The following is a 26844-nucleotide window of genomic DNA, read 5'->3' as shown; positions in this document are numbered from 1 at the left end:
CAACATGGCCGCTGGTCTCTCAAAGCAAGATTATATTCCTCATCAAATGTTTGAAGGCCGGCAAAGCCCCCGGCCCAGATGCTATCCCCCCTGACTTGCTAAAATCCCATCAGGACTGGTGGGCCCCTCTATTAGCTAACCTTTTTACCATGATTGATAACTCTGGACGTATTCCTGCCTCTTGGCTTGACGCCATAGTGATCCCTATTTACAAAAAGGGGGCTCGAGATGATCCCCAAAATTTTAGACCTATTAGCTTGCTCTCTACAGTTGGGAAATTATATGCAGGTCATCTTAATGATAGACTATCCACTTGGATTGACGAGGAAAATATTTTGGGCCCGGAGCAGGCAGGCTTTAGAAAATATAGATCCACACTTGACCATTGCTTCCTGCTAAACCATCTGGCGGAAAAATACTCTGGCTCTCTTGGAAATGGCCTGTACATGGCCTTTATCAATCTGAAATCTGCTTTCGATTCCATCCCCAGAGACAGACTCTGGACAAAGCTTTTTCACTCTAGCATTAACAAAAGGCTTCTTTTCCTCATCTACCAACTCTACCAACCCTCTACCTTTAGGGTCAGATGTGGCATAAATGGCTCTTTAAGCAATCCTATTTCTGTTGCCAGGGGAGTGAGACAAGGCTCCCACCCTATTTAATCTTTATCTTAATGATTTGAGTCAAATCTGTCACTCCCCTGTCTTCCATCCTCCCAAAATAGCTGATCACGCCTGCCCTCTTTTGCTGTACGCTGATGATACGGTCCTACTGTCTCTATCAAGAATAGGCCTGAAGAGATTATTCCGTGCATACATAGCCTATTGTGCAGATAACATGCTATGCATTAATTTCACTAAGACCAAAATACTAGCCTTCTCTTCTCGCTCTCCTACGTCCGATTGGGTAATTAGTGGCCAGCAGATCTCCCAAGTTAAACAATATAAGTATTTGGGGATTATATTCCACTCCTCTCTATCATGGTCATTCCATATCCGTACAGCTGTAGCTTCCGCTAAGACCATGTCTAAGGCTCTCTTCCGTTTTTTTTCCAAAGGCGGGCAATACATTCCTGCTGCCACCAGAGTCTTTCTTGCCAAAATTGCTGCACAACTTCTCTATGGTGCCCCAATTTGGATAAAGGACTTTGGCCCCAAAATCGAAGCTGTTCTCTCCAGCTTTCTTCACCTAATTTTTGGAGTCCCCCGTTGTGTTACAAATGCAGTACTACAGCTGGAAGCTGGTCTTCCATCCTTAGACTGCCTTTCTTGGACTCGAACTTTATGTTTTTGGTTCAAGGTGGCTCAAGCAACCCCCTCCTTTGGCTATCTCAATGCCATTCAGAAAGACTGCTTCGTCAGTTCATGGGCTAAAGCCATTCAGCATAAATTATCCTCTCTCGGTCTTTCTTCAGACTTCTTAGCCTTATTTGACTACTGTTCAGCCAAAAGGATCATTGTTAATCGCATAAAGGACATTGACCTCCAACAAGATGTAGCAAATGCCGCCAAAATATGTTCTCCACTTCATTTAGACCTAAAGTCTCATTCCCCTTTCCCAGCTCACTACTTGGAGTTTTTACATTTCCCATGCTATAGATTGGTTTTTACTAAGGCCAGATTTAATTGCCTAGCATCCGCCCTTCTTGACGGCCGCTATCGCGGGGTACACCGATTCTGCCCCTGCCGTCAGAAGGACATCGAATCTGTGTTTCATGTTTTTTTTATTTGCCCATTTTATTCTAATGAACATACCAGGTTCTTAAACCCTATGGTTGAGAAACTGCCGGGAAGTTCAACAGCCGAGAAGCTGAAACTTCTCCTTTCAGGCACAGACAAGCTTTTAACTATTGGGGTGGCCAAATTCCTCCACGCAGCCCAACTTATACATAAAAACCAAGTCCCATAAGTTCAGGTTGGCGCCCCCATTTTTATTTTTAATTTCTGTATCTTGATTGACATTGTTTATTTTAATTTTGTATTGTATACCGGGTCTGTGACTGTACAATAATAAATGAATGAACATTTAGTCCCGTGTCTCATGCACATAATTAGCATTATTATACTTATTTGTTAAATTTATATCCTGCCCTTCCTCCCAGAAGGGGACCAGGGTGGCAAACATTCTTTAGAAAGCACTCTAAAACATCATGTGCACATTTCACCATCCTCTCTCCTCTCCAACATATCCACAGAGAGATTGAGGGCTTTAGCTTCTGCTAGTTACATGCAAAGCAAGCCACTTAGACCCTACATGTTCTTCATTATGCATTTTCTTAGTAATGCTCTTGTATAGATTCTGGAAAGGCTAACAGCCACCCTCAATCTGTCTCTTGAAGGCATCATGCAACAGACGCATTCATTCTTCACATCTCCAAAGTCAACGACCTTGCTCCTCTTTGTGCACATAAGCTACACTGGGGAAAGGCCACAGCCCAGTGGTGGAGCATCTGACTCACACACACAAGGTCCCAAGTTCAATCCCCAGCATCTCTAGGTAGGGCTGGGAGAAACTTCCCATCTGAAATCCTGGAGCGCCACTGCCAGTTAGTTTATACAATACTGAGCCAGATGGACCAATGAGTGACTCAGAATAAGGCAGCTTCCTATGTTCTTATAAACATACACAGCAAGTTTATGCTGCTTCTTAATTGTTAGAGCACCTCATTCATCATGAGATGGTCAAGACCTTCCATAGAGAGAGTTCCTGCTCTCAGGTCCTGCTTGCGGGTTTCCCTTGGGCATCTGGTTGGCCACTGTGAGAAAAGATGCTGGACTTGATGATCCAGCAGGCTGTTCTTCAGATTGTTCTGCCCCCTTTACCACTATCTGGAGAAAACAGCGTCCCTAGACCTGTCATGCCCAAACTTTTTCCCCTGCAAGGATGACTTGAAAATTAATGAGTCCATCAAGACTACCAGCAACGATTTTTCTGCCTGTTGTAGCAACTGCAATACATTGTGCTAGACACTGTATGCATTTGATTGTAGCACTGCTTATATCCTACAGCAATACCTCAGTTAAGAAATCCTCCAGGAAGGAAGCTCCTTTTAAGGAAGGCTCTTTTTTTTTTAAGGTGAAACTGATCAGCTTTGCTTTGCAATGGATAAACTTTCAAGCCTGTGCCATTCCTTTAAGGTGAAACTGACCAGCCTGTGTCTTTGCTATCAATGCACTGAAAACCTATTCTTTGCTTGGGTGAAACTGACAAGCCTGTGAGTTTGCTTTCCATTAAAGCAATATCTGGCTTTCTCCCAGGGCTGGGGAGGGAAGGATCCAATAGGATTCAGAGGAGAAGAAGGAGGGGAGAGAGAAGGAGGTGGAGTGGGTGAGTGTCGGGTAGACACCCTTTGAAGCCCCTGTCGAAGCTGCCCCCACCATCTATGAGCAGGTATAGGAACCTATCCCTATTATTTCCATTATGTTACTCCTACCTCTGGTACGAAAGTTTCTCTTAAAGAAGCAATGTCCACGAACGCATGTACTTTGTTAACTGAGGTATTGCTGTATTCTATTGTATTACTATTTGCTTTCCAGAATTCAAACTGTAATACAATGAAATACAGTAAGACATAAAAGAAACAAAAATTAAATTAAAAATGCTGGGAGGAAGGGCAGAATATAAATCTAATAAAATAAAAATTTAATGTGGACAGGTCACAAACCACTTGAATGAAGCTTGCGGACTACTGGTGGCCATGGGCCACAGTTTGGGAACCTCTGCTCTAGACCATGCAGAAGTTAAGATGGGACATGAAAATGACTGATATTATGAAATCACACCATAATTTAGCAGCATTAGGTATAAGGGTAGACCTAAATAATTGTTACAAAGTTACTTAATAAAATCCAGATTAGAAGCTAGACAATGGTTTACTGTACCCCGCACACGTGTGGCTGGCACAAAGCAAAAAGCTGATTACTCATTAAAAGCTGCTTTTAAAGAGAGCCCTTTGTAAAAATCCAGAATTACTGTACTTCAGAGACATCTACAAACTAGTAATTTTGTTATTATGTCACAGCAAGAGAATAAATACTATTATACATAATCACTTGCATCCTTGACACTTACAATTGTGCCATTTGCTTATTAAGCACATGCAAGCAAAAAGGATGCACTCTCCCCCAAGATGAAAATCCTGATAAACGACTGAAAACTCATTAAGTTTATTATCTACAAGCAAAATCTTACATAGTAGCTAGGGAACACAGATCCCAACCACACAGGAAACCCAAGTCCTCTAACAACCTCCACACTGAAAAGCAACACATGGGAAAGTGACTTCAAACTTGAGGAATGTAGGAAGCTGCCTTATATTGAGTCAGACAAGCAGCCCATCCAGTTCAGTACTGTCTACACTGATTGGCAGTGTGGGAAGGATTGCAAGGTCTGCCCCACACTGATACTTTCAATCGTTGGCAATCTTCCCTCTCCTTTTCCTGTATTTCCCCACCCCTGGTAGTGGAGGTGCAAAGGAATGCCAACCCCACCTAACTCCACCAAGCCCCACACCTTGCCAAATCTCTTCCCCCTTTAGACCTGGCCAAGCTTCCCTCCCACCCTTTAGACCTGGCCAAGCCTTACAGCTTAGTGCTGGGTTCAGGCACAAACACAAGACCCCTGTAGGGACCTTTCTCACACACCCAGACTAAGCAGAATCACCATCCATATGCATCAGTCAATGTGGGGTGGGGAGGGCAATGCTGCTTAGCACTAGATTGGCCATCTCTCTCTCTCTCCCCTCCCTTTAGTCCTGGCAAAGCCTTGCAGCCTAGTGCCGAGTTCAGGCACATGCATGACATCCCTGCAGGGATTTCTCTTGCTCCCCCAAACCCAGTGCTAAGCACAATTAGACCTCCTGCAAGGAGGAGAGAAACAAGGAAGTGAGATGGAGGTGGATAGCCCTAGTGAGCCACAGGGGAACATTCAGGACAAATCAAAGGAGCTCCTCAGTAACCATCCTGCTCTCCTACTCGCCTGCTGCTTCCATTCTCCTCCTCCACTGCTGAGCCTGAAATGGCATTGTCAGTGAGTCAGGCAGCAGCAGAACAATTGCTGAGGAGCTGCCCTTGCCTGTCATGACTACTCTCTGCGGCTTGCCTGGGCTGCTCATTGCCACCTCCCTCCTCTACTGCTGCAATGGCCCAGCAGTTCAAAGAAGGCTGTTGTCACACCATAATTCGCAGGGCCATCTGGATGGTGAATGGCGCTGCAAACTACAGCATGACTACAGCCTTAGAAAAATATGTAATAGGAAGGATATGCCCTTCATTAAATGATTTTCATCAAACAATCCCAGGGTAGGATATAGTCATCTCTGTTTTTATAACAATCTGCAACTACAACAATATGATAAACTTTGACCAGATTAAAAAAAATATCACAATTTAAACTATAGCATGGCTACATCCTACTACCTTGTCTAGGTAGACAATATCCTGCAAAAGCCTGAGAGAATAAACATGTTTCCAGCTGGCATCAAAATGCCAAAAGTGATGGTGACAACTGTGCCCCAGAGGGCAGAGCATTCCATAAATGAGGTGTCACCACAGAGAAGGCCTTGTCCCATATGACTATGCATTGGATCTCTTCTGGATGTGGGATGCTAAGAAGGGCCTCCCCTGAAGATCTTGCAGCTGGGCAGGCTGATTCAACATAGGAAGCTGCCTTATGACAAATCACACCATTGGTCCATCTAGCTCAGTCTTGTCTACCCCACTGTTCTTCAGCCTTGGGTTCCCAGATGTTGTTGGACTACAACTCCCATCATCCTTAGCCACTGGCTAAGCTGGCTGGGGTTGATGCGATTTATAGTCCAACAACATCCGGGGACCCAAGGGAGAATAACAGTGATCTACACTAACCAGAAACAGCTCTCCGGGGTTTCAGAGAGCAGCTGTTCCCAACACTGCCTGGAGATGCCTGGGGTTGAAGCAGAGATCTTCTGCATGCAAAACAGATGCTCTACCAGTGAGCTATGACACTTCCCCATACAAGCGGAGACATTCCTTCAGGTGTGCAGGTCCCAAAACATACACACATTGACATCTCTCTTCTAATTTGTATGCAGCTCTATCGTTCAGATAGCCCCCTTTTTCCTTCCCATTTCCCCACCCCTAACTCTTTCCTTCTTCAGCTTTGCCATTCCCACTTCATTTGCCTTCTCGTCTCCACTTCTCCTTGCCAAACACCAACTGAGCACAAGACTTTCACTATTACAGGACTCTCTCAGCAATATGCACACCAAGGGAGTCTCAAAGAAAAGACCGTGGGTGCCATATGGCATGCAAGTTCCAGCACTGACTCCCTTGCACACCTTCCTGCATCCCATCCATCCCCACTGCTGAAGAACCTGTGTAGATCACAGACATTCCCATGGAGATCCAGGAAAAGGACTGCAAACTACACAGATCCAGGCGTCTTCCACGGAACAAGAGCCAGACAGGAGACCATAATTAGCCCATAGGCCATATATTGTTCAAGCCTGTTCTTGAGATCCCCTCAGTGACGTGTGTCAAGGGTACAGTAATGGATATTACTTTTGCAGCATTTAATTATGACCTCGGGCATCAGCACCAGGATTTTGCACATGCCAGATGCCTGAACAACAGCTGAGGCTGCATCACAAGGCAATTTAGCCATTATGAGATACCATCTGCCAGCTTTATTTATTTCTTCATACTGCTATTCACCTCTCTTCTGGATCGGAGCGCCAAGTGGCTAACAATATAAAACATCATTTTAATAAGCAATAAAATATCATTAAAACATATCTAATAAAAACAATGACATCAAATCTAGATAACAAAACGGCAACAACAGAGTCAGAAAAAGCATCTGTTACATGTCAAAGGCCTGGACAAATAGGACACTTTTACACCTTGTACATACAGTAAATATGGTCAGTTGAGGGAGAGAATCAAATGTCATTCATTAGGGGAGTTCAATAAACCATGGGGCCACCACCAAGAATGCCTGGATTCACATTGCCAGCCAGCCAGCAGAAGCTAATGCCAGGTCAACAAGTAGGGCATCCCTGGCTGATCTTAGTAATTCTGAAGACAACACTCCTTCAGGTACCTGGGTCCTATATTGTTCAGGGCTTTATACCAAATACCAACACTTTGAATCAGGCCTGGTAGCTAACAGGTAAGCAGTGCACAGATTTGATTAGCAGAGCAATATGATAGCCCTTCACCAGCCCAGAGAGCTACCAAGCAATGCCATTGTGCACCACCTGCAGCTTCCACACAGTCTTCAAGCGTAGCCCCAAGTAGAGCACATTGCAGTAATCTATACAGGAGGTTATTAGCACATGGATAACAGAGGTCAAGCTGTCCCAGTCCAGGAACTGCCATAGCTAGAGAACTAGCTGGAGCTGGGCATAAGAGCTTGGAAAAGTTACTTTTTTGAACTGCAATTCCCATCAGCCCAATCCAGTGGCCATGCTGGCTGGGGCTGATGGGAGTTGTAGTTCAAAAAAGTAACTTTTCCAAGCTTATTGACCTGATCTTCTTTGCTACACCAGGCACAAAAATACACAGCAATGGACACAAAAGGCCCTTATGCCAGTGCAATGTAGGTCCTGGCAATGTTACACTGGCATGACACAACGCCCAGACTGGTGCACTAGGACAGCAACTCAAGAGAATGGACCAGCTTCAATGTTGGTGAAGCCACACCACCTAAAGCTGTGTACAAGTTAAAATTAGAAGCAGAAAAGGCAGCAGCACTGGCTGTCACAGGTTGTGCTCCCCGTTAAAAATACCAGAAAGTTGTCCCCATCCACACTCCCACACACAGTAAAGTAAACCTGCCAGCTGTAATAAAAATTAGCTTAAATTGTAACACAGCAGTTGTTAGCATTCACTTCCTCTTGCAAAAAAATAAAAAAATAGAGGTTATCTCCCTTTCCTTTCAATATTGGGTAACGTGGCCAAGAAAAATAGTTTTGCTCTCTCATTTCTTTCTCTCCCCCTCTCTCTTTTAAAGAGCTGCTAACAATCTTTTTGGAAAGAATTAACCAAGACCTCCATAGGGCAGGGGACAAGGAAACAGCACCATCAACACTTCTCTGCTCCCCACTGTTGATCTCATCTGAGATGTGGTGGGCACTACAAGGACAGTGACCACAGCATATTGAAGCGATCTTTGGAAGCTGTTTCGTTCCAGGTCAGCCCTGGGTCTCAGGCAGAGATCTTCCCCATCACCTGCTATCTGAACCTCTGCTTTACTGGAGATGTCAAGAGCTGAACCTGGGACCTTGCACCTTCAAAGCATGTGCTCTTCCAAGTACGTGGCTTGCATGGCACCATTGTGAAATTGTTCCCGGAAGGCAACAGATCCAACAGCACAGCCTCCGGAGGGCTGTTAACCATGCAAACAGGACACATCATAAGGCCCCATTGACATGAAATGAAAGCTGAATGGGATTGGGGGGGGCAATTATTCAGGAGCAAGCATTTTCACTCCTTTACCCAGAACTGTAAGTAACTTCACTACTGTTAACACACAAAAATGACAAATAGCCTACCTACTCATACATACCTAAGTTACTAAGTTGCCGCCCTGGGCTCCTACCAGGAGGAAGGGCGGGATATAAATCAAATAATAAATAAATAAAAACTATTTTGCAATACATGGTCTGCCTATCCCAAATTTTCAGAATGTCCCTGGTTAGTCTGACATGAACACAGCCCTTATGACAGAACCGTTTGTCAGCCTAATAAATACACACACAATTTACATCACTTTCCTTTTAGGGAAGGGCTATAGCTCAGTGACAGAGTATGTGCTTTGCGTGCAAAACATCCCAGGTTCAACCAGTGACATCTCCAGGCAGGGCAAGAAAAACCTCCAGTCTGAAGCCCTAGAGAACTGCAGCAAGCCAGCGTCAAAATTCTAAGCTGGATGGACCAATGATTAGATTCAAATACAAGGCAGCATATAACAGCATTTTAGAGTGGAAAGGATCTTGCGGTTCATCTAGGCCCCATGTTCCTACAAATACATGGCTTGTATCTTCCACTCTGGTAGAGGCACACAAGGGCATCAGAGTTTGCTTCTCATCCAAGTCCTAGAACTGAGCTGCGCTGAACCTCTGCCACATGGAAAGTCAAACACAGTGCCTTCCAGATATTGTTGGACTACAATTCCCATCAGCCCCAGGCAACTTGACCAATTGTCAAGAATAACAGCAATTGTGGTTCAACAACATCTGGAGAACTACAAGTTCCCCTGGGAACTTGCCAACTCCTGACAACACCTGAGTAGACCATCACATATTCAGGTAAAAGCCCCTGGCAGAACAGAAACAGGGAATTCAATGAAGGAAAGCTTCTCTCTGACTTCTACAATACAATAGAAAACTAGTGAAATAAACTGCTGGAGCGACAACAGAAGTACTCAGCTAATTTGAGTCAATAAATCCAGGAGACACACTGGCTAATCATTAGATTACTGGACACCTACTGGAGTTTTGTTCCAGGCAATCCACGATGGAATTAAAATGTTACATGGGAGAAAAAACAGAGCTGCTGCCCCAAAACAGCATCCATGTATCGACAGACATTATGGGCCAAATACAGCCAACCATGTATCCCAATACCAAGGCGGCAGAGCAGGGACACAGTTGCACAAGAACCACGGAAGTGCAGGGTCAAAGAGATGCTGTTTTCCAAGACGGCCCCTATTTTCTTGCAATGTTTTTCTCTGTCCTCCAAAATAGCCAAGATGGTATGCAGAATGAACTTGCTCACAGATGTACCATAGGACAAGAACATGCACTGCTGATTTCATTCTGTCTTCATCACAGTTCTGCAAACGCTTTTGCTCTGCCTCATGTATTTTTTTGCTTCAAAAATTATCTTATTCTGGGAATCATGAACTAAGCAACTCTCTACACTCCACCCACACAAACACACGCATTGTTCTATCTGGTAAGAACAAAATGGCACAGCTGCTCAAATGCAATGAACATTTCACCCATTCACCGAAATGTGCATCTTAAACGCTTTAGTGACTAAAGTTTAGTCTGTTAGGTCCTGTGCTGATAAGACAAGAGAATTTCCAAAACATTCATTCATCAGCTATCTAGACAAGCAGCATCAATGTTTATTTATCCTTCTCATTCGTATTCCACCTTTTTTCTTTAAGGCAGGGGTGCCTGGCCTATGACTCTTCAGATGTTGCTGGATTACAGATCCCATTATCCCCAAACTTTGGCCATGTAAACTGGAGTTGGAGGCCAACAATGTCAGCAGGTCCACAGGTTAACCATCCCTTCTTAGGGCTACACACTTGAGGTGTTTCCCATTTTATCCTCACAACATGGAGAATGGCCATAGCTCATGTGCTTTGCATGCAAAAGCTCCTAAGCTCAGTTCCTGGTATCTCCAGGTGGGGCTGGAATTTCCTGTCTAAAAGCCTGGAGAGCCACTGCCAGTCAATACAGATTGGTGATGGGGAAACCTTTGTCCCTCTAGATGTTGCTGGACTCCAACTCCCATCAGCTGGGGGTGGGAGAGAAATTCAGGTCAGTTTGCCTTTAAAGCCAAATCTATCAAAGTCACACGTTCCGAAACAGAACGCAAAGCGCAACACAGCCATACTTCAAAATTCACACTTTACCCTAATTTTGTGATGCAGTTCTCCAGCCAACCAATATTTATAAAAATGTATTAGGGAAATGCGTGTATAAAAATGAATATATTAGTGAAAATAACATACAAAATGTGTTATATTAGGGAAGATTTGTACATTACTGAAAGTGACATATAAAGATGTGTTTATTAGGAAAGATTGGCACTAAAATGCTGATCGAATTTCATGAGCTTTTTTAAATAACATTTGCAAATTGCTACAGAAATATGGAGAACCGAATTTATGTTCGGAAAAGTGAGAAACAGAGAAGAAACTAATAGATCCTTCCATACCATCAGCCCCAACCAGCAATACTACAAGGATGATGAGAGTTGTAGTCCAGCAATATCTGGAGAGGGCTAAGGGTCCCCCACCTCTCATGTAGATAATACCAAGCTAGATTGACCAATGGTCTGATTTCCTATAAGACAGCTTCCTATGGTCTTAAGAACTCTGTGAAGGAACTGAGGTTGAGAGCAACAGGCTGTGTCACCCAACAAGCTTCATGTAAAGCAGGTATCTTGGGTTTCCCAAGCTAAGATTCTACCCAACTACATCAACCAGTTCTTATCATTTTGCTCTTTGCCAGTAATTGGAAGGAGTAAGTCCCCTAGCACATCTTTTGCTTTTTGCAAAATGGCTTTTCAAACTATTTCAGAGAACAGTTTGCACGCTGATCTGTCTACCAACAGATAAGCCATATTTGCTAGAGAGGATTCTGGGGCACGTTTTGAGATTTATGTGGGACACGATTAACTAGATCCCCAGGACATACAAACATTTCCCACCACCGCTACATTTTACAGAAGAGGTGGGCAATCTGACCTTCAAGGAGACTTGCCCCCATTTACTGACCTTCAAATTATGAAACAACAGTATGAATCCTAGGGCTTTCTATGATACCAATTCTTTGAAAGCTGACATTTTTATTATAATTACTAACAACAATTATAACCACCACCAAAAAAAATTAAATTCCTTCTTGCAGCTCTTGTTTGCCTTCAAGGTGCCGCAAGACACTTGGCTGTTCCTACCCAGGGCAGCCCATACCAATTCTACTGTCTTACTCCAAGCAAAGCCTGATAAGACAAGTTTTCATTTGCTCTAAGTAAGAGTGTGACTTCTGGTAAACATCCTCAAATGTAAATACATCCTATTCTCTCACAAACACATACTGGGGGAAATACAAATGACAGAGAGAAGCTTGCATTCCCTCACAGCAAACCCATAAAGCACCTTTGGTGCAACCAATTGTCTCAGCACTCAAAATACTTTCATAGTCTTGGTTTGAAATGCATGCACTCAGGCAGATACCGCCACGGTCTGTTTATAGCAGTAGCTTTCAAACTATGTTCTCTTGACATTCCTTAGAAGCTTAGCCACCATTATTAAACAAGAAGACTGGACACTCAGAGAAGATGTTAACAGGAAACTTGCCCGCTGATCTAATCCTGCAATGCGCAACTGCAAAGGGCATATCCTAAAAGTACGCACACTCTGTCTGCACGGAGCAACAGAGATGTCCAAGAGGGCGGGCTGGCATATGGCATGCACTGAGCACTACGCTCCAATATGCTCCGAGATTTAGATTGCACAGAGATCGTGAAGAAGCTGCGCAAGGGATCCTCCACAGACAAAAACAATGTGAAGAAGGCTGCCCTGACAAAAGGCAGCCTGAAAACACTGGTTTACACACCCAGTTTTCATAGGATAGCAACCCCTGAAACTCACACTAACCCACATTCTCTTTACACCCTGGGGTGGGGGGGGTGTCAACAACTCCAAGCAAGATTGGGAGCTCCTGACTAACCCTTAAACCCAGAATAAGTGACAGAGATGGTTCCAGGTTTACGAGAGAAAGACCAACCTATATCTGAAAATCCAACAGGCACTACCCTAGCTAAGCTTCAGATGCCTGACTAAAGCTGTTTTACTTCAGAAGGCCTTTGAACAATGAATACTGTTCTCAGAGCTTGTAATTACTTGTACTTTATTACTTTTTTGAGGAACAAGTGGGTAATTCCTTTACATTTTGATTGTAATAGAACTAGGAGTAATTTTATTACTTTTGAGGAGTAATTGTAATGTTTCCAGCATTACTTTTGGGCATTACTTGGGGTGGGAAACAGCGGAAGTCTTCTGCTCCTCAGATTTGTGGATGAAAATCATGTGCCTCAAACTGGGCTTCTGTGCAGCATCACTCTTCCCTCGTGCTCTGTGGATGGGTAGGAGGCGACAAGGGAGGAGGTGGACAGGAGAAAACAATTGTTTTAAAAAAGGATGGTGGTGGTGAAGAATGGAGTGAAGGGGAAAAGGAGCAGGAGGGCAAGAACATGGATAAAGGAGGAGAAGGAGGCAGCAACAGCAGAATGGAGATAAAGAACTCTGGATGTGAAAGACGACAACATGTCTGTGTACATACACACTGTGTTTGCACTTGGCACACAAATTGGCCTCCACCACCCTCTCTAGCTACTGTGCTGCATTTGCAGTATTTTAACGCTTTTGCATCTCAGGGGAAAATGTTTGCTTGGGTGAGCGTCTTAGTTGGTGGCAGGGCAGGGCCCGGGAGGAGGTTAAGTGAGAGAGATTATGCTTGCTGGCTGAGGGGGGTGTACTTGGTCTGACATGCAAAGATCCTTTCTCCCCACCTCCCTTACCAATGGAGAGACCACCATTGCTATCTTATGGATAAAAGGAATTATTCTACTACCTCTGTATCTGTGTGTTTATTTTTAATGTTGTTTTAGGCTACTTAGATGTGCAGCAGCCAAGCCCAGCACCTTGAAATGTGATTGTAGTGATTACTTTTGAGAAAAAGTAAAGTAATCAGTTACTTTCAGAGCAATTGTAATTGTTGCGATAATTACTACCTTTTGGCCCATATAATTGCAACTGTAATTTATTACTTTTTAAAAGTAGTCTTCCAAGCTCTGACAATTCAGATGTTTATGTTTATGTTTTCGATTTTGTATATCGTAGGTTTTTATTTTGTAAGCCACTTTGGGAACCAGTTGGTGAAAAGCAGGGTATAAATTTTTAAAATAAATATAAACATGGAACCCATCTACGTAGAGAGTCACTCTGAAAACTCCAGGTCAGTACCTCAACCCCAACCACATACAACTGCCTCTTGACAAATTATATTGCCCTAGATCGGGGGTTCTCAAACTGTGGTTTGTAGACCACCAGTGGTTCGTAAGCTTCATTCCGGTAGTCTGTGGCATGCCAGCATTAAACATTCATATTGATTTTTAACCATATTTATCTTATATTTTATTGTATTACAATCAGAGTTCTATGGAAATTGCTACAACACACAAAAAAAACAATCAGTGGTCCACCAAGACCATCAATAATTTTCAAGACATCCATAGGGAAAAATGTTTGGGGACCACTGCCCCAGATGTCACCTTTTCACAACTGTTCCATTTCAAGGTTGGTGACTGCCGGGGGAGGGGCACGGGGAGGAGGCAACCTCAGGGAGACAGATTTGGCTTAGGGGCTTCCAGCTGCTGACCTCTACCTAAGTCAGAGGCAAAAAGGAATCAAAGGGCTGTTATGTCATGTTGTGTGCCAGCAGACTCTGGGAGAGGCTTCCTTTTCAAAGCCAGGGAGTCCAAATTAGACTCTGGTCCAGAACAAAAGTCCCTCATACAATTTAATGGTTTGAACTTTTATCTACCGTGATTTTTACTGCCTTGGTCGTTATGGCTAATAACTAACACCAGGGAATTTGGAGGCAAAATTGCTTTGACATTATCTGTAAAACAGCAACACCCAAAAGGTTCTTGCAAGATTATAAATTAGCAGAAGGAATCTTTGTCCTAGAGATTGTGCACATAAAAAGCTGATTAGAGAACTTTTTCAACAAGCAAGAATTGAGTGCCAAGTACAAGTTAATGGAATTTTAAACACACACAACAAAATATATTGGATCAAGCTCATATCTCTTCCCACAGCTGGAAAAACATTGTGGCAGCTGAACCTGCAGCTACCAGATTTTAGGAATCTGCATGTAGAAGACCATCTTCACGCATATCAAACTGCCTGTACTCATCATCTGAAACCCTACTTGCCTGTCCAGAGCGTGTCAGACTAGGACCTAGGAGATCAGTGTCAGACTAGGACCTAGGAGATCAGGGTTCAAATCCCCAATCAGCCATGAAGCTCACTGGGTGATGCTGGGTCAGCCACTGTCTCTCAGCTAACCTACCTCACAGAATTGTTGTGTGGATGAAATGGGGAGGGGAAGAACCATGTATTCCACTTTGAGCTCCTTGGAGGAAAGAAGCAACATAAATTAAACAAAAACAAATGAACAACTAGGTTGGCAGGCACAAGAGAAGAGAGCTTTTTCCAGCAGTGGCCATATTTCTGGAATGGTTTGCCAACAGGTATACATCAGCCCCAAAAGGACTAAAGACTTACAGCTGCAATCCTAACCACAACTATTCAGAACTAAGCCACATTAAATTCAATGGGGCTTACTCCAACATAAATGGGATCAGGAATGCAACCTTGCTTGTTTATTGTTGTGTTCCCTTAAATAAGACTTTATTAGGTTATTAATAAAATGGTTATCAATTATTTACTGGATCTTAATGTTTTTACTGGGCTCTTCCTTTTGGTGAAGCTTATTGTTATTTGTATTATACACTTATAGTCGGAAGCTACCTTGGAAGAAATGTTACCCTTAAAAAGTCTGCTGGTCATCGACCGTAATAAAATCAATCAATCAATCAAAACCCTTAAAAAGTAGCTTAATAATGTTTAAATCAAATTCCTAAGTGCCCAGGCACCTTAAGACTGAAATCATACACTCACCGGGTAGCAAGTCCAAATGAGTTCAGCCAGGCTAACTTCAGTGTCAACATACATATACAGTGGGATTTTTTCCTTCTTTGTTCCAGTTCCAGAAATGCCTTCTATTAATGCCTATACAATTTGTTCCCCTCTTACATTGCAAACATACAATGGAACCCCATGGAACAATACCAAACTGGACAAGATATTAAGTTACTAGTGCCCAAGAAGTGTTTATTTAGCTCTCTGCAGGGTTTGCATCTAAAACATTTATTCTGTCACGTAAAAAAAACCCCACACGTAAGTAGTTTTATCTAACCCCAATTTCCTAAAATATTCCAAAAGTAAAGAAAAAATAGTTCTACTCTGCTACAGTGCTAAACGCAGGAATGGGGAACTGGTGGCCCTCCAAATGTTGTAGGATTTCAACTCCCGTAAGCCCCAGCCAGCATGGCTAATGTTCAGGGTTGATGAGTGCAGTGGTCCAATAACATCTGGAGGGCCACATGCTCTCCTCCTCTGCAATTCTATACCCACTAACCTGGGAGTAACTCTCATTTAATTCAATATGACTCACTTCTGAGTAGATATGGATTGCACTCTCACCCAACAAATGCTATGTGTTTATGCAATTAGAACCACGTTCCACATAGCTAAATCAATCAAAGGCAGTGGGTAACATCTAATGTTCGTTATACTCAGTTACTGAAGTCCATTGATTTAAACGGGCCTACCCTGAGTCTGACTTAGGGGGACATCGCCCACTATTTTTACTATCCGGTATCTACATTCGCAGATGCTTCCCCTATCCACACATGTCATCTTTGTCAAAACCACTCATACATCCAACTGGGACTATCCAAATGACCCCAATCCTATTAAATCTGACCAAACTTGCCATGTTAAGAGTGCAGTCTTGCAATTCTGAAAAGCCACAGTGGTCCCACATGTGACGTATTCATATTTCAAAGACACAAGAGACAAAACCCTGCTTAAAAATGTGCCCCATGATCCTATGGTCCTTTCCACCCTCGTGGCCTGTTGCTGTGCCTCCAAAATCAGCTTTTTGCTTAGAGATACACCCATGCTTTCATGCTCTGCATCTAAACACACATAATCAAGCAGGACATTGAACATGTGTAGATGTTAACTGCTTTTGTCTCCATCGACAGTGCTTGGAAGGGAATACAGAGAAGAGGTGGAAAGAAAAGTAAGCTAACCACCCTTCATGGAACACAGAAGCTGCCAATATAGCTCCCTATTGATTAGTAAGAAGCATCAGCTGGGAAGCCACTTTCATGTCTTCTGTACATACACAGAAAAATACTCATATTTGCTTGGCTCATGATTCTTGCCTGCCGCTTCTGTGTTCTCAGCAGGGGTGTAGTCATCCAGGGTCTCAGGGGGTCATAGACCCCTTATGTTTTGGGGAGCACAGGACCAGCCAGGCCCCTATGTAAGAGCAATCAGCATGAAAGAGGAGCATGTTAGCCACTGAGGAGCGTTCTTGTCCTTTTATTTTGCTTGGAGCCAATCACAGCAAGAGTAAGTGAGTCAGCCACTGAGAAGACTCTTCTCAATAGCTAACACACAGCCTCCCTTTTAAAGCTGATTGGCTCCTAGGGACATCAGTTATGGAGGAGTGTGGATCCTTACAGAGAGTAAGGGAGATGAGAGAAGGTGGAAAAGGGGTGGATGTGAGGGAGCATGGTGTCACTATCATGAAGGGACCCTGCACTTCTGAATTTGTGACTACAATATTGGTTCTTGGTCCTAGATCCACTATCCCTCGCCCCACCACCACCACCGCCTGCCATGTCATTTAATAAGCCTGCATTGGGGGTTATCTGCAATCAAACAAAGCCACCTTCATAGGTCTATCCCACTATGTTTTGAGGATTTTTTTAAAAAAGCAAAAGCTTGAATAGTAGTAAGGGGGGGCAGAATAATTGCTCCTTCAGATTCTCTCATCTCCAGCGTGCATACAGGCATCCAAAGCCCACAACCATCACAATACATGCGACATGTATGTTTCAGAGTGAATATGCCACTTTCGACAGGAGAGTGGGGTGACAGCTGTCCATCATCAGGGCTCACACCTAGACAACACCACTTGCTTGCCAAAACCAAAAGATGCTTTATAAACTCAAATGTCAAGCATGTTTGCTGTGATAGACTAAATAAGTCCAGGAAGTATTTGTGTGATTTTTAAAAGAATCTATTCTTCCTGGAAAAGAACACCCACACACAAAGACACACAGATGCCCATCATTTCTTTCATATGATTCACTAAGCACACCGCTGTTCTTGGTGGAAAGCAAATGAATTTCTGGAAAAGAAACTTAAAATATGCAGAACATCCCCCCTCCACCTCCAATTTGCATGCTAGCTATCAAACACACAAACACTAGCCTCCTGGTTCTAACCTTTTATTTCAAGGAATCAATGGAAAAGATGTGACAGTCCTTTCATCTCCTAACCCAACTGCCCGTGCAAAAAACGGAAAGATCGCAAAGGGCCATTCACCTTTCTCGCCTTTCGCCCTCCCTTCCCAGCCCCCCCCCCCGCTTTCATCCTCAATCCCCTGACTTTGCAAGGAAGCAGAACCTGTTATGGACAGAGGCGCTCCTTTCACCTGCCTCATCCGCCTCCGAAGCCCTACACTGCTTGTGCTTGGGAGGGCCAGATTATGACTGGAGCAAGCTTGGAAGCGGGGAGTGCGGGGCTCCTTTAAGGGAAACACCCACAGGACACCCCCCCGCACACACACACGCACTCACAGAGCTCCAGACTTTGACCGCCTGGCTTTCTGAGCAGCTCTGTTTACACGATCCCGCCCTGAACCCCCTAATCGAGGTGATGCGATCGAGCCTTTCAAGTCCCAGATCGCCGCCTCAGTCAGCCGGGCAAGGCAGGCTGGCAGGGCTTTTTCGTAAAAAGGGAAACACGTCTTCCCACCACCGCCACCGACGCCCGCCCCACTCCACCCCGCTCCGGCGGGTGCCCTGTCGCTGCCCTGCTTCGCAAGAGCAGCTTTGCCACAGCAAAGCCTCCGCTGCACCCTCGCGTCTCCCTTCCCTCCCCCCCCCGCAATGCAACGCGTCTCCCTCCCCTCCTCTCCCCAAGAGCAAAAACCGCTAGGGAAGCGGGGGGGGGTGGAGGAAGAGAGAAACGACTTCCCTGTTTTGAAAGCCAGAATGCAAACCTGGGAGGAGGGAGGAAAGGAGGACAAAGAGAGGCGGGGGGCGCGCTCTAGAACGCTCAATCCAAAACGCCGAGCCGGAGGCACGCGTTGCTTGGCCCTTCCTTCACCCCCTTCCAGCCAGCCGCGACTTACCTCTTCTTCCGAAAGTCCATAGACCAGCTCCACCAACCCAGTCGCCATGGAGCCCGAGCCCGCAGAGGGTGTCCCTCGGGCAGCGAGGCGAAACCAGCCAAAAAAAGGAGCAGGAGGTACAAGGGAGGAGGGGGGATCCCCAAACGAGCGAAGCACCACCAGCCAAAGAGCCGCCGAGCTCTCTTCAAGCAGGCGAGTCCCGGAGAAGAAAACAGACAAATCCAGGTGGAGCGGGGCGGGGGAGAGTGAAGGTTTCTTTCCTAACACCCAGAGCAAGGAGTACGTGGGAGCGCTGCGTGCAAATGAGAGAGTAGAGGAGAAACGGGGGAAGCTCGCATCACACTCAGCTATTTTCTATCCCACTCCCTTAATGTGAGTGGATACGGGGGAAATGCACCACCGGAGACTCGAACCTGCAGCTTTAAAGAGAACCTCGGGCTGAGCGGTTCTATCCCGGCCGCTGCCAACAAGCTCGGCTCGGCGCGCGCAACCCGCGAGCAAAAACCCCTGCCTGAGTCCAACGCTGGAGAAGTGAGAGGGCGGAGTCGGGGAGGCTCGCGGAGGCGGAGATATGGTTCCTCCCCGGGCCAATCCAAACCACGGCCAATAATGGAAGGCGGAGCTTGAAGAGAACTAGTGGGGTAGGTTGATTGCGAAGTTTGTTTTCCACGCCCAACTTGCCGCTCTCCTTTGGCAGAGTGGGGCGGGGCCAGCCAAGGTTCAAAGAAAGGGGAAGGTAGCAAAGGGATTAAATGGGAACCTTAGAGGCGCGGGAGAGGGGGGCGTTTCTCTGGTCCGTGGGGAGAAAAGGGTGGAGGGATTTTGCACAGATCGGAAGCAAGGGGGTGCATCCCCAGATTCTCCACATTGGTAAGATTGTTGCACAGATATATTCTTGTAATAAATGTGCATCTGAGAAACATTATAACTTCCGCCGTCCTCCAGTGATGCGCTGTGAAATTTAGGCTGCAATCCAATGCACACTTACCTGGGAGTCTCATTGAGCCCAATGGAGTTTACTTCTGAGTAGACATGTGTTGGCTTGCAGTCTGAGTTTGGGTTGACTGGTGTGTTGTTTTTCAAATAAAAATAAAAATCAGAAGTAACAAGTATGATTGTTGTTGTTTCGTTCTCGTTGTGATGTGTTCTTGATTTACGCGTGCTCACGACTTCTCATTCCAACACCCCGGATCGTACACAGTGCACATTCGGTTTCTCGAAGCGAACTCCAGAGGAGAAGCCGCCTCCAAACGGCCATCATGAGGAAGTACAAGGTGTAGTTCTGGGCAGGGGAAATTCACAGGTTTAACCATTTATTTTACAAAAGCAAAACCAGATTATATAAACAATAATAGAAAGATAATTTGGTTCGACCCAGAAGGGCTCTTATTTTCCTAACCCTTGGCTCTGTCGGGCTTGTGTTTACATGATTTCTTTATCAGGTCACCAAATCTCTGCTTGGTTCAGTTGAAAATGCCCCCTTGTTCCTCCTGAGCTGTGGTGTTTGGGTTGGAAACATGGAAGAGTGGTGTTTCAAACACAAACAAGTTCTGCACTCTTGTGTTTGTTTTTCAGTTTGTTAAAACACTTTTATTCGCAATATTCATTGGGCCAACAAAACCTTTGTTTTGGACACAAGCTTACAGTCTGGTATACACTGCAAACATTTTCACTAATTATTAATTTTTGGCAATTTTATTTTCATGTTTTTATTTGAGGTTGGCTGCACTGGGACTATACATAGGAAGACAGGGGATGCACAATGTCTTTTTGGGGAAACTGGATTCTAACAGCACCATTTAATAAATCTGGTGACTCATCCCAGTTGTAGATTTCCTCCTCTCTTCTAAAACCAAAGGTGGACAACTTCTATATCCTCAGAGACTACTCTGTTCCCCAAATAGGAAGAGAACGGAGCTGAGTGTTTGCTTGGCAAACATATTCCCTTTTCAAGATACCAAGCTCTATAATCAAGCAGTTCAAGGCTTCACAGTTCCAATTTATTTATTTGAGGCATTTATATAGCACTTTTCAGGTGGACCTCACAAAGTGGTTTACGTAAGATTATTACAACAATAACAGCGCAATCCAAGGCAGAAAGCTCTGTGGCATCCACACCTGTTTGGGAGCTGCACGCCTGGCTGAGTGTGGCATCATCAGGAGCTGCACATGGGAGCCAGCAGGGAAGAGCCAGCTTCCATGAACAGGCCTACGGAGGAGTAAGCAGTCCCTGCAGGCTGTCATGGGAATATTTTTATGGCACCGGCCTATTAGCCAGCGGAATTCTTACGGGGATTGGGACCTGCGGGAGCACACAGAGGAAGACTTGGATGTCGCATAAGTCCTCCCTGTGGCTTCTCCCCTGCCACACCCCCAGAATGCCCCAATTTCGGGGGCTACCACCAGCTTCTGCCAGCTCTCTGTCCTCTGGGCTAACCATCCCCATCGGACACCACATCCACCGCCTCCCAGCCTGGCACAAACAGAACTTGGATTGTGTCCTAAGTATTGAATTTTTTTAAAGTTACAATAAAATAGAAAAGACAGCTTGGTTGTTTAACCCTCATGCAGATTCAGGGGAAAAAATCACACTGGCTGAGTTTGGGGTATATTTGGACTCCAATGAGATTTCCAATGGAAAGATGGGATCATATTGTCCCCCAGAGACCTTTTCTTTTTCTTTCTTTCTTTCTTTCTTTCTTTCTTTCTTTCTTTCTTTCTTTCTTTCTTACTTTGTTCACAAGTGTGCTTGATACTACTAAAGCACCTTGAGCTAAAAAAAATACTTATTCAGTGGAGGTAGAATATTTCTGAGCTGGCCCCTTTCCCATGCATATCAAATAAACCACACAATTTCTGGGGTATTTTTGGACCCCAGTGGTTTGTTTTATTTCCAGAAGGAAAACAGCAAGTTGTAACTGGCTGAAACTTGGGGATGTTGTATGGGTGACAGTTTGTGACAAAGTCCTAAAAGAACAACTCTGTAGGCCTGCTCATGTGTAAATTACACTATAAAAGGCAGAAATTTGCCTCCAGGGATTTTTGCTACAGTATTTTTTGGTATTTTTTTGTTTCCAGAGGGAAAATGGTAAGTGGTAACTAGCTGAAATTTGGGGACCTTGCACAGATTAAAATTTGTGAAAACATCCTAGAAGGACATCCCTATGGGTCTACTTATGTGTATATTACACAATGAGAAGTGCACCCACAGCCAAAAAGTGCCCCACAACTCTGTGTGAGGGTTAAGAAGATGTTCCTGCTTCTTCTCACTCCTCGCAGGCCAAGATGGTTCTGGGGCAGATGCCCCAATGGTAATGGTGGGATAGGGTTGCCAGGTTCAGGGCCTGAGACTGATCCTGTATCTTTAGGAGAAGAGAAAGTCAGTCAAGTACAGGTGTTTTTGCAACACCGTAATGGGAAAAACCACAAGGTGGAATTCTCTCTCTCCCTACACAGCTTTTAAAGATACAGAAAACCTCTTGGTTGCCAGGCCCAGCCTCCAAGAGGTCTTCTGTATCTTTAAAAGTTGTGCAGGGAGAAGGGAGAATTCCACCTTGTGGTTTTTCCCATTACAGCATTGCAAGAACACCTGCACTTGGCTGACTTTCTCTTCTCCTAAAGATGCAGGATCAGTCTCAGGCCATGAACCTGGCAACCCTAGTTGGATGATGACAGTCCTTCAGCTTCTTTTTTCTCCTCTCCTCACAAGGCAAGATAGTTCTACCATCTTCAAGTTATGGAGCAGACATACTCAGAAGCTCATACATAGTAAATCCCCACAAAGGTTGTTGTTGATTACAGTTTAGAATATCTGTATTTCTCATAACTTGAATCTTTTCTGTTCACAACTAGTGAAACTTTGCAGAAACTGTATTAACATTTGATAGGTTTGCCAGAGACCAGCTTTGTTTACTCCTTTGATGGGATTTGTTGAATTACAATATCTGTTACATGGCTGACCTGCAAGAAAAAGTTAAAGTATGGTGTGCCAGCCAGCCATTGTCCTCTTCCAAGACACTCCATTCCATTCCTACTTCTCCTCCCCAGGTTTTGCATTGTCCCCTCTCAACAGGCAGCTTTCATTTTGTAGCCACTTAGTAGGATCAGCACTCATTGCACTATTTGAGGATAGTTCCCCCCCCTTAGGATTTTCTTGTAGGGATGGGAAGAAACTCATTTGAAGGTGAACTTAACCTAATTCACACCTCTTGAAACAACATGCAAACCAAAACACAGCCATCCCTCAAAATTTGCACTTCTCCAGATTTAGCAGTGGAGTTCTCCAGCCCAGTAATGTGTAGAAAAATGCAAATACTGGGGTAAAGTGTGCATAAATATTCCTGTACTAGTGAAAATAACATAGCAAAATACATTGTATCAGGGAAAAGTGCGTGCACAAATGTGTATATTAGTCAAAACTGCATTCAGAAAATGTTTATTGGGAGAAATTTGCACAATGCTGGCAAATTCTTATGAGGATATATTTTTTAAAAAACAAATCCACAAATTGTTGCAGAAATGTGGAGAACTCAGCTGAAGATTGGAAAAATGAGAAACTTGGAGAACAGAAACTGACAGATCTTTCCATCCTTTCTAGTGCAGCATTCTGTTGCAAACAGTGGCCTACAAGAAGCCTCAGAAACACAAGCAGGGAATGGTATGCAGTTTGGACTCCACATTGTACAGCTTCTGAACTAGCATCCCAAATTAGGTATCATGATTAACATTACAGTCCTGTGCCCACCCTACTAGGCAAGCCTCACTGAACTTACATAGGAACACAGGAAGCTGCCGTATACTGAGCCAGAGCACTGGTCTATCTAGCTCTCTATTGTCTGCACTGACCGGCAGCAGCTGGCCCTACCTGGTGATGCCAAGGATGCAACCTGGGACCTCCTGAATGCAAGGCAGATGCTCTGCCACCAAGTTACAGCCCTTCCCTACTTCTGAGGAGACATGCAAAGGATTGTGCTGTAAACTGCTTAATTTTGTTGATCTCCGCCATGTTCCCAATCCTACAACCCTATTGCACACTTGGAGGCAACCAAAAGGTCTTCTGTATCTTTAAAAGTTGTGCAGGAGGAAGGGAGAATTCCACCTTGTGGTTTTTCCCATTACAGGATTGCAAGAACACCTGCACTTGGCTGACTTTCTCTTCTCCTAAAGATACAGGATCAGTCTCAGGCATGAACCTGGCAACCCTAGAGAGGTACCATCTCTGTTTTCAGTGCCTGCTGAAGACCTTCCTATTTCACCAAGTCTTTTGCTCCCTTTATCTCTTTTTCGGCTTTGGAATTGTTTTTAAGGGTTTTTTTTATTGTTTTATTGCTTTTTGTTTTGCTGCCCTGGGCTCCTTTGCCTGGAAAGGCAGGATATAAATTTTGATCATCATCATCAAAATATTTTGCTGCCTGAAGCAATGGTCAAGATGGCACCTCCCATTCCAAATGCAAAAAGTGACTGACAAAAGCTGACTGACCATTGAATCTTACTTCAACACTGGTGATGGGGCAGCATCTTCCACAGCACCTGAGGGTGGCAGGCTAGCTTAAGGGAGTGTAAGGCAGGGCATGTGGCACACAAATCTCTGTCCTCCAACACCTCACTGCCATGCCTCAGCATCTGCTGCCTTAGGCGGCCACCTCACTCTGTCTTATGATAGGGCTGGCCCTGATATCGGACATATTATTTTAGCCCCTTCCGTAATAATACCTAGCATGGAATTTGTCTCTTTCACCATCGCCACACACTGAGTTGATGTCTACCACTGGTCTATCCACCATAATCTGAAGATCACCTCCAGTTTGTGTCCTATCAAAGTATATGAGGTTAGGATTCCCAACCCCTCAAAAATATTCATCATTGCACCATCACAGCCTAACTTAGGAGAAGATATGCAAGAATATCTTCACCGATAAGGGTGCTTTCTCATACATTTTAGCAGTAGCATGGTTGTAGTCAAAGGGGGGGATGCTTCCTTATATCGCAGATGGTCATTATCATGTGGACAATCTCCATGCCAGGACCTTTTCTTTGTGTATGACTACCAAATAGTGGTGAATATGGTGTTAGCCTTTGATCTGGGAGATCCGGATTCCCACTTAATCATGACTAACTGATTGACCTTGGGCAAGTCACTAAATCTAACCTACCTCACAGGGTGGTTCTGAGAACAACATTGGAAAATCACATGCATTCTGCCTCTTTTGCCTCTTCCTTTGGAGGAAAAACAGGGTACAAATGTCTAGTGGTAAATGGTGTTGCTTACATAGCCAAAATGGCACTGTCTATGCACAAGAAGGAGATATCAGCAGGCTTGGGGAAACCACAACAATTTTTGCAGAACTACAGAAAAAGAAAATACAATAGCCTGATGAGGACTTGGCAGTGGTCGCTGGTAGCTCCATGTCACCTTGGACACTACCTTGCACGTCTGGACTAAAACCCAGAGTGGATTCCACTGCCCCACTGACATGGAGCCACCAGCCACCACTGGGACTGGGCATGCTCAGTAGCCATGTGTATGTGTATTATCATAATAAGCTGCTTTTCCATCAGCGCACAAGAAGAGCCATGCTGGATCAGGCCAAAGGCTCATCTGATCCAGGAGACTATTCTCATAGTGGCCCATCAGGAAGCCCTTAAACAGCACCACGCAGAAGGGTCCTCAAAAACAACCCAACAATAACATGCCAGATGAGTTCATCATAATAAAAACATACCAAACATAGAAAATAACTATGGATATGTTGGACTCCACAGTGTCTGTATAGGAAGGCATATCATGTGGGCTTGTCCAGTGATATATTCTTTTTGGTCTGAAGTCGTTGTCCGTATAAATTTCATACCTGCAAAATCCTTTATATTTGCAGATGCTCATGTACTTTTAAACTATATTCCTGTAGTATGGGGATGAATGGCAGGACAACAAAAGAGGATTTTGTGAGCCCTCATGGTTGCTAAGAGACATACTTTGAGCCTGGAAGGATAAACACCCACCGTCTGTTATGCATTGATCTCAGGACCTCACTGTCCCAGCTAAATATGAACATACTTCTTATAGACATCATTATCATTATCATTATTATTATTATTATTATTGTAAGATTGGGGCTTCAGAAGGCTTAATTGGGCCAGACATACTGTTGGAGATTGCCTTAATGGCTAAACTGGCAAGGGAAACTATGGCAAATGTTCCACAGTATCTAGGAAAGAGGGACACGTATGGAAGGCAAGAACCATTTCGGTAAAAAGCGGTGATGGCTATTGCCCATTGGGACTGGTAGAGCAAAAGACACAGAGGCCAGCAAAAGGCAGAAGCAGAGCCAAATAATTTTGTTTTCATTGCCATTCTCCATGCTAAGTTATAGAATGACAACATTGAGATTAAGGAGCAAGAAGCTTACAACCAGTGCCACCACCCTCAAGACCAGATGTTAGTCAGAAGGCAGATAGGTGGGAGCTGGCTGAAGGCAGACGGAGAGTGGCAGGGCATTGCCCCATTCACCCTAACTGAGCAGCCTCCACTGGTAAAAAGGTACTACTTTCTCCCCACCTGCACCCCATATCCATTTACCATCTGAGGATGATGTAATTTGGGTATCTGTAAAGCAAAAAAAAGGAACAGATTTCAGTTTGTAAAAGATACTAAGAAATACACAGAGACACCAGAGACCTGAATTTGGGCTCAAAAAGTATATTGGGATGCTGGGTGTCTCCCAGAAGATCCCTTGAAGGAGCACTAGATCGTGTATGTCTGTTGGAGTGTTTAAGCTGTGCCTCCATCTACGCTCAACATGTAGTAGTAGTAGAATTTTATTGCATAGCCATAGGCCGTTGCAATGCAGACAGACAAATAAGCGGACAATCAGCACATATTAAAATCTTGCAATAAAATACAACAAATGGTATAAACTTAAAATCACTTAGTGAAAATACACTCCGCAGATGCTAGCGGTAATACAAAGAGAGGGTAGCCTACTCTTGGTGTGATTTCAACACCTCTCAGCAGGATAGCCGCGCTACAGTCTATTGTCCCGGCGACTCCAATATAACAAGAT

At 44.4% G+C, this 26844-nt stretch overlaps 1 protein-coding gene across 8 annotated transcripts in view; it reads right to left on the bottom strand.

Annotated features, from left to right (window-relative positions):
* Positions 1–26844, bottom strand: part of NEDD4L (NEDD4 like E3 ubiquitin protein ligase) — a 433261-nt gene that overhangs the window by 291065 nt on the left and 115352 nt on the right. For 6 of the 8 annotated variants that reach the window (XM_061615324.1, XM_061615346.1, XM_061615376.1 and 3 more), the window contains exon 1: positions 18785–19291. The exons of 1 other annotated variant lie outside the window; for it this stretch is intronic. In XM_061615324.1, coding sequence (XP_061471308.1) covers positions 18785–18832 — 48 coding nt within the window. In that variant the 5' untranslated portion in view covers positions 18833–19291. Of the gene's footprint in view, positions 1–18784; positions 19387–26844 lie in introns of those variants that run through there. One more of the 8 variants, XM_061615386.1, reaches the window with a different exon arrangement.

The sequence above is a fragment of the Rhineura floridana genome, chromosome 1 (genome assembly GCF_030035675.1).
Source record: "Rhineura floridana isolate rRhiFlo1 chromosome 1, rRhiFlo1.hap2, whole genome shotgun sequence".
Lineage (NCBI taxonomy): Eukaryota > Metazoa > Chordata > Lepidosauria > Squamata > Rhineuridae > Rhineura > Rhineura floridana.
This window is presented reverse-complemented; position numbering and strand designations above follow the sequence as displayed.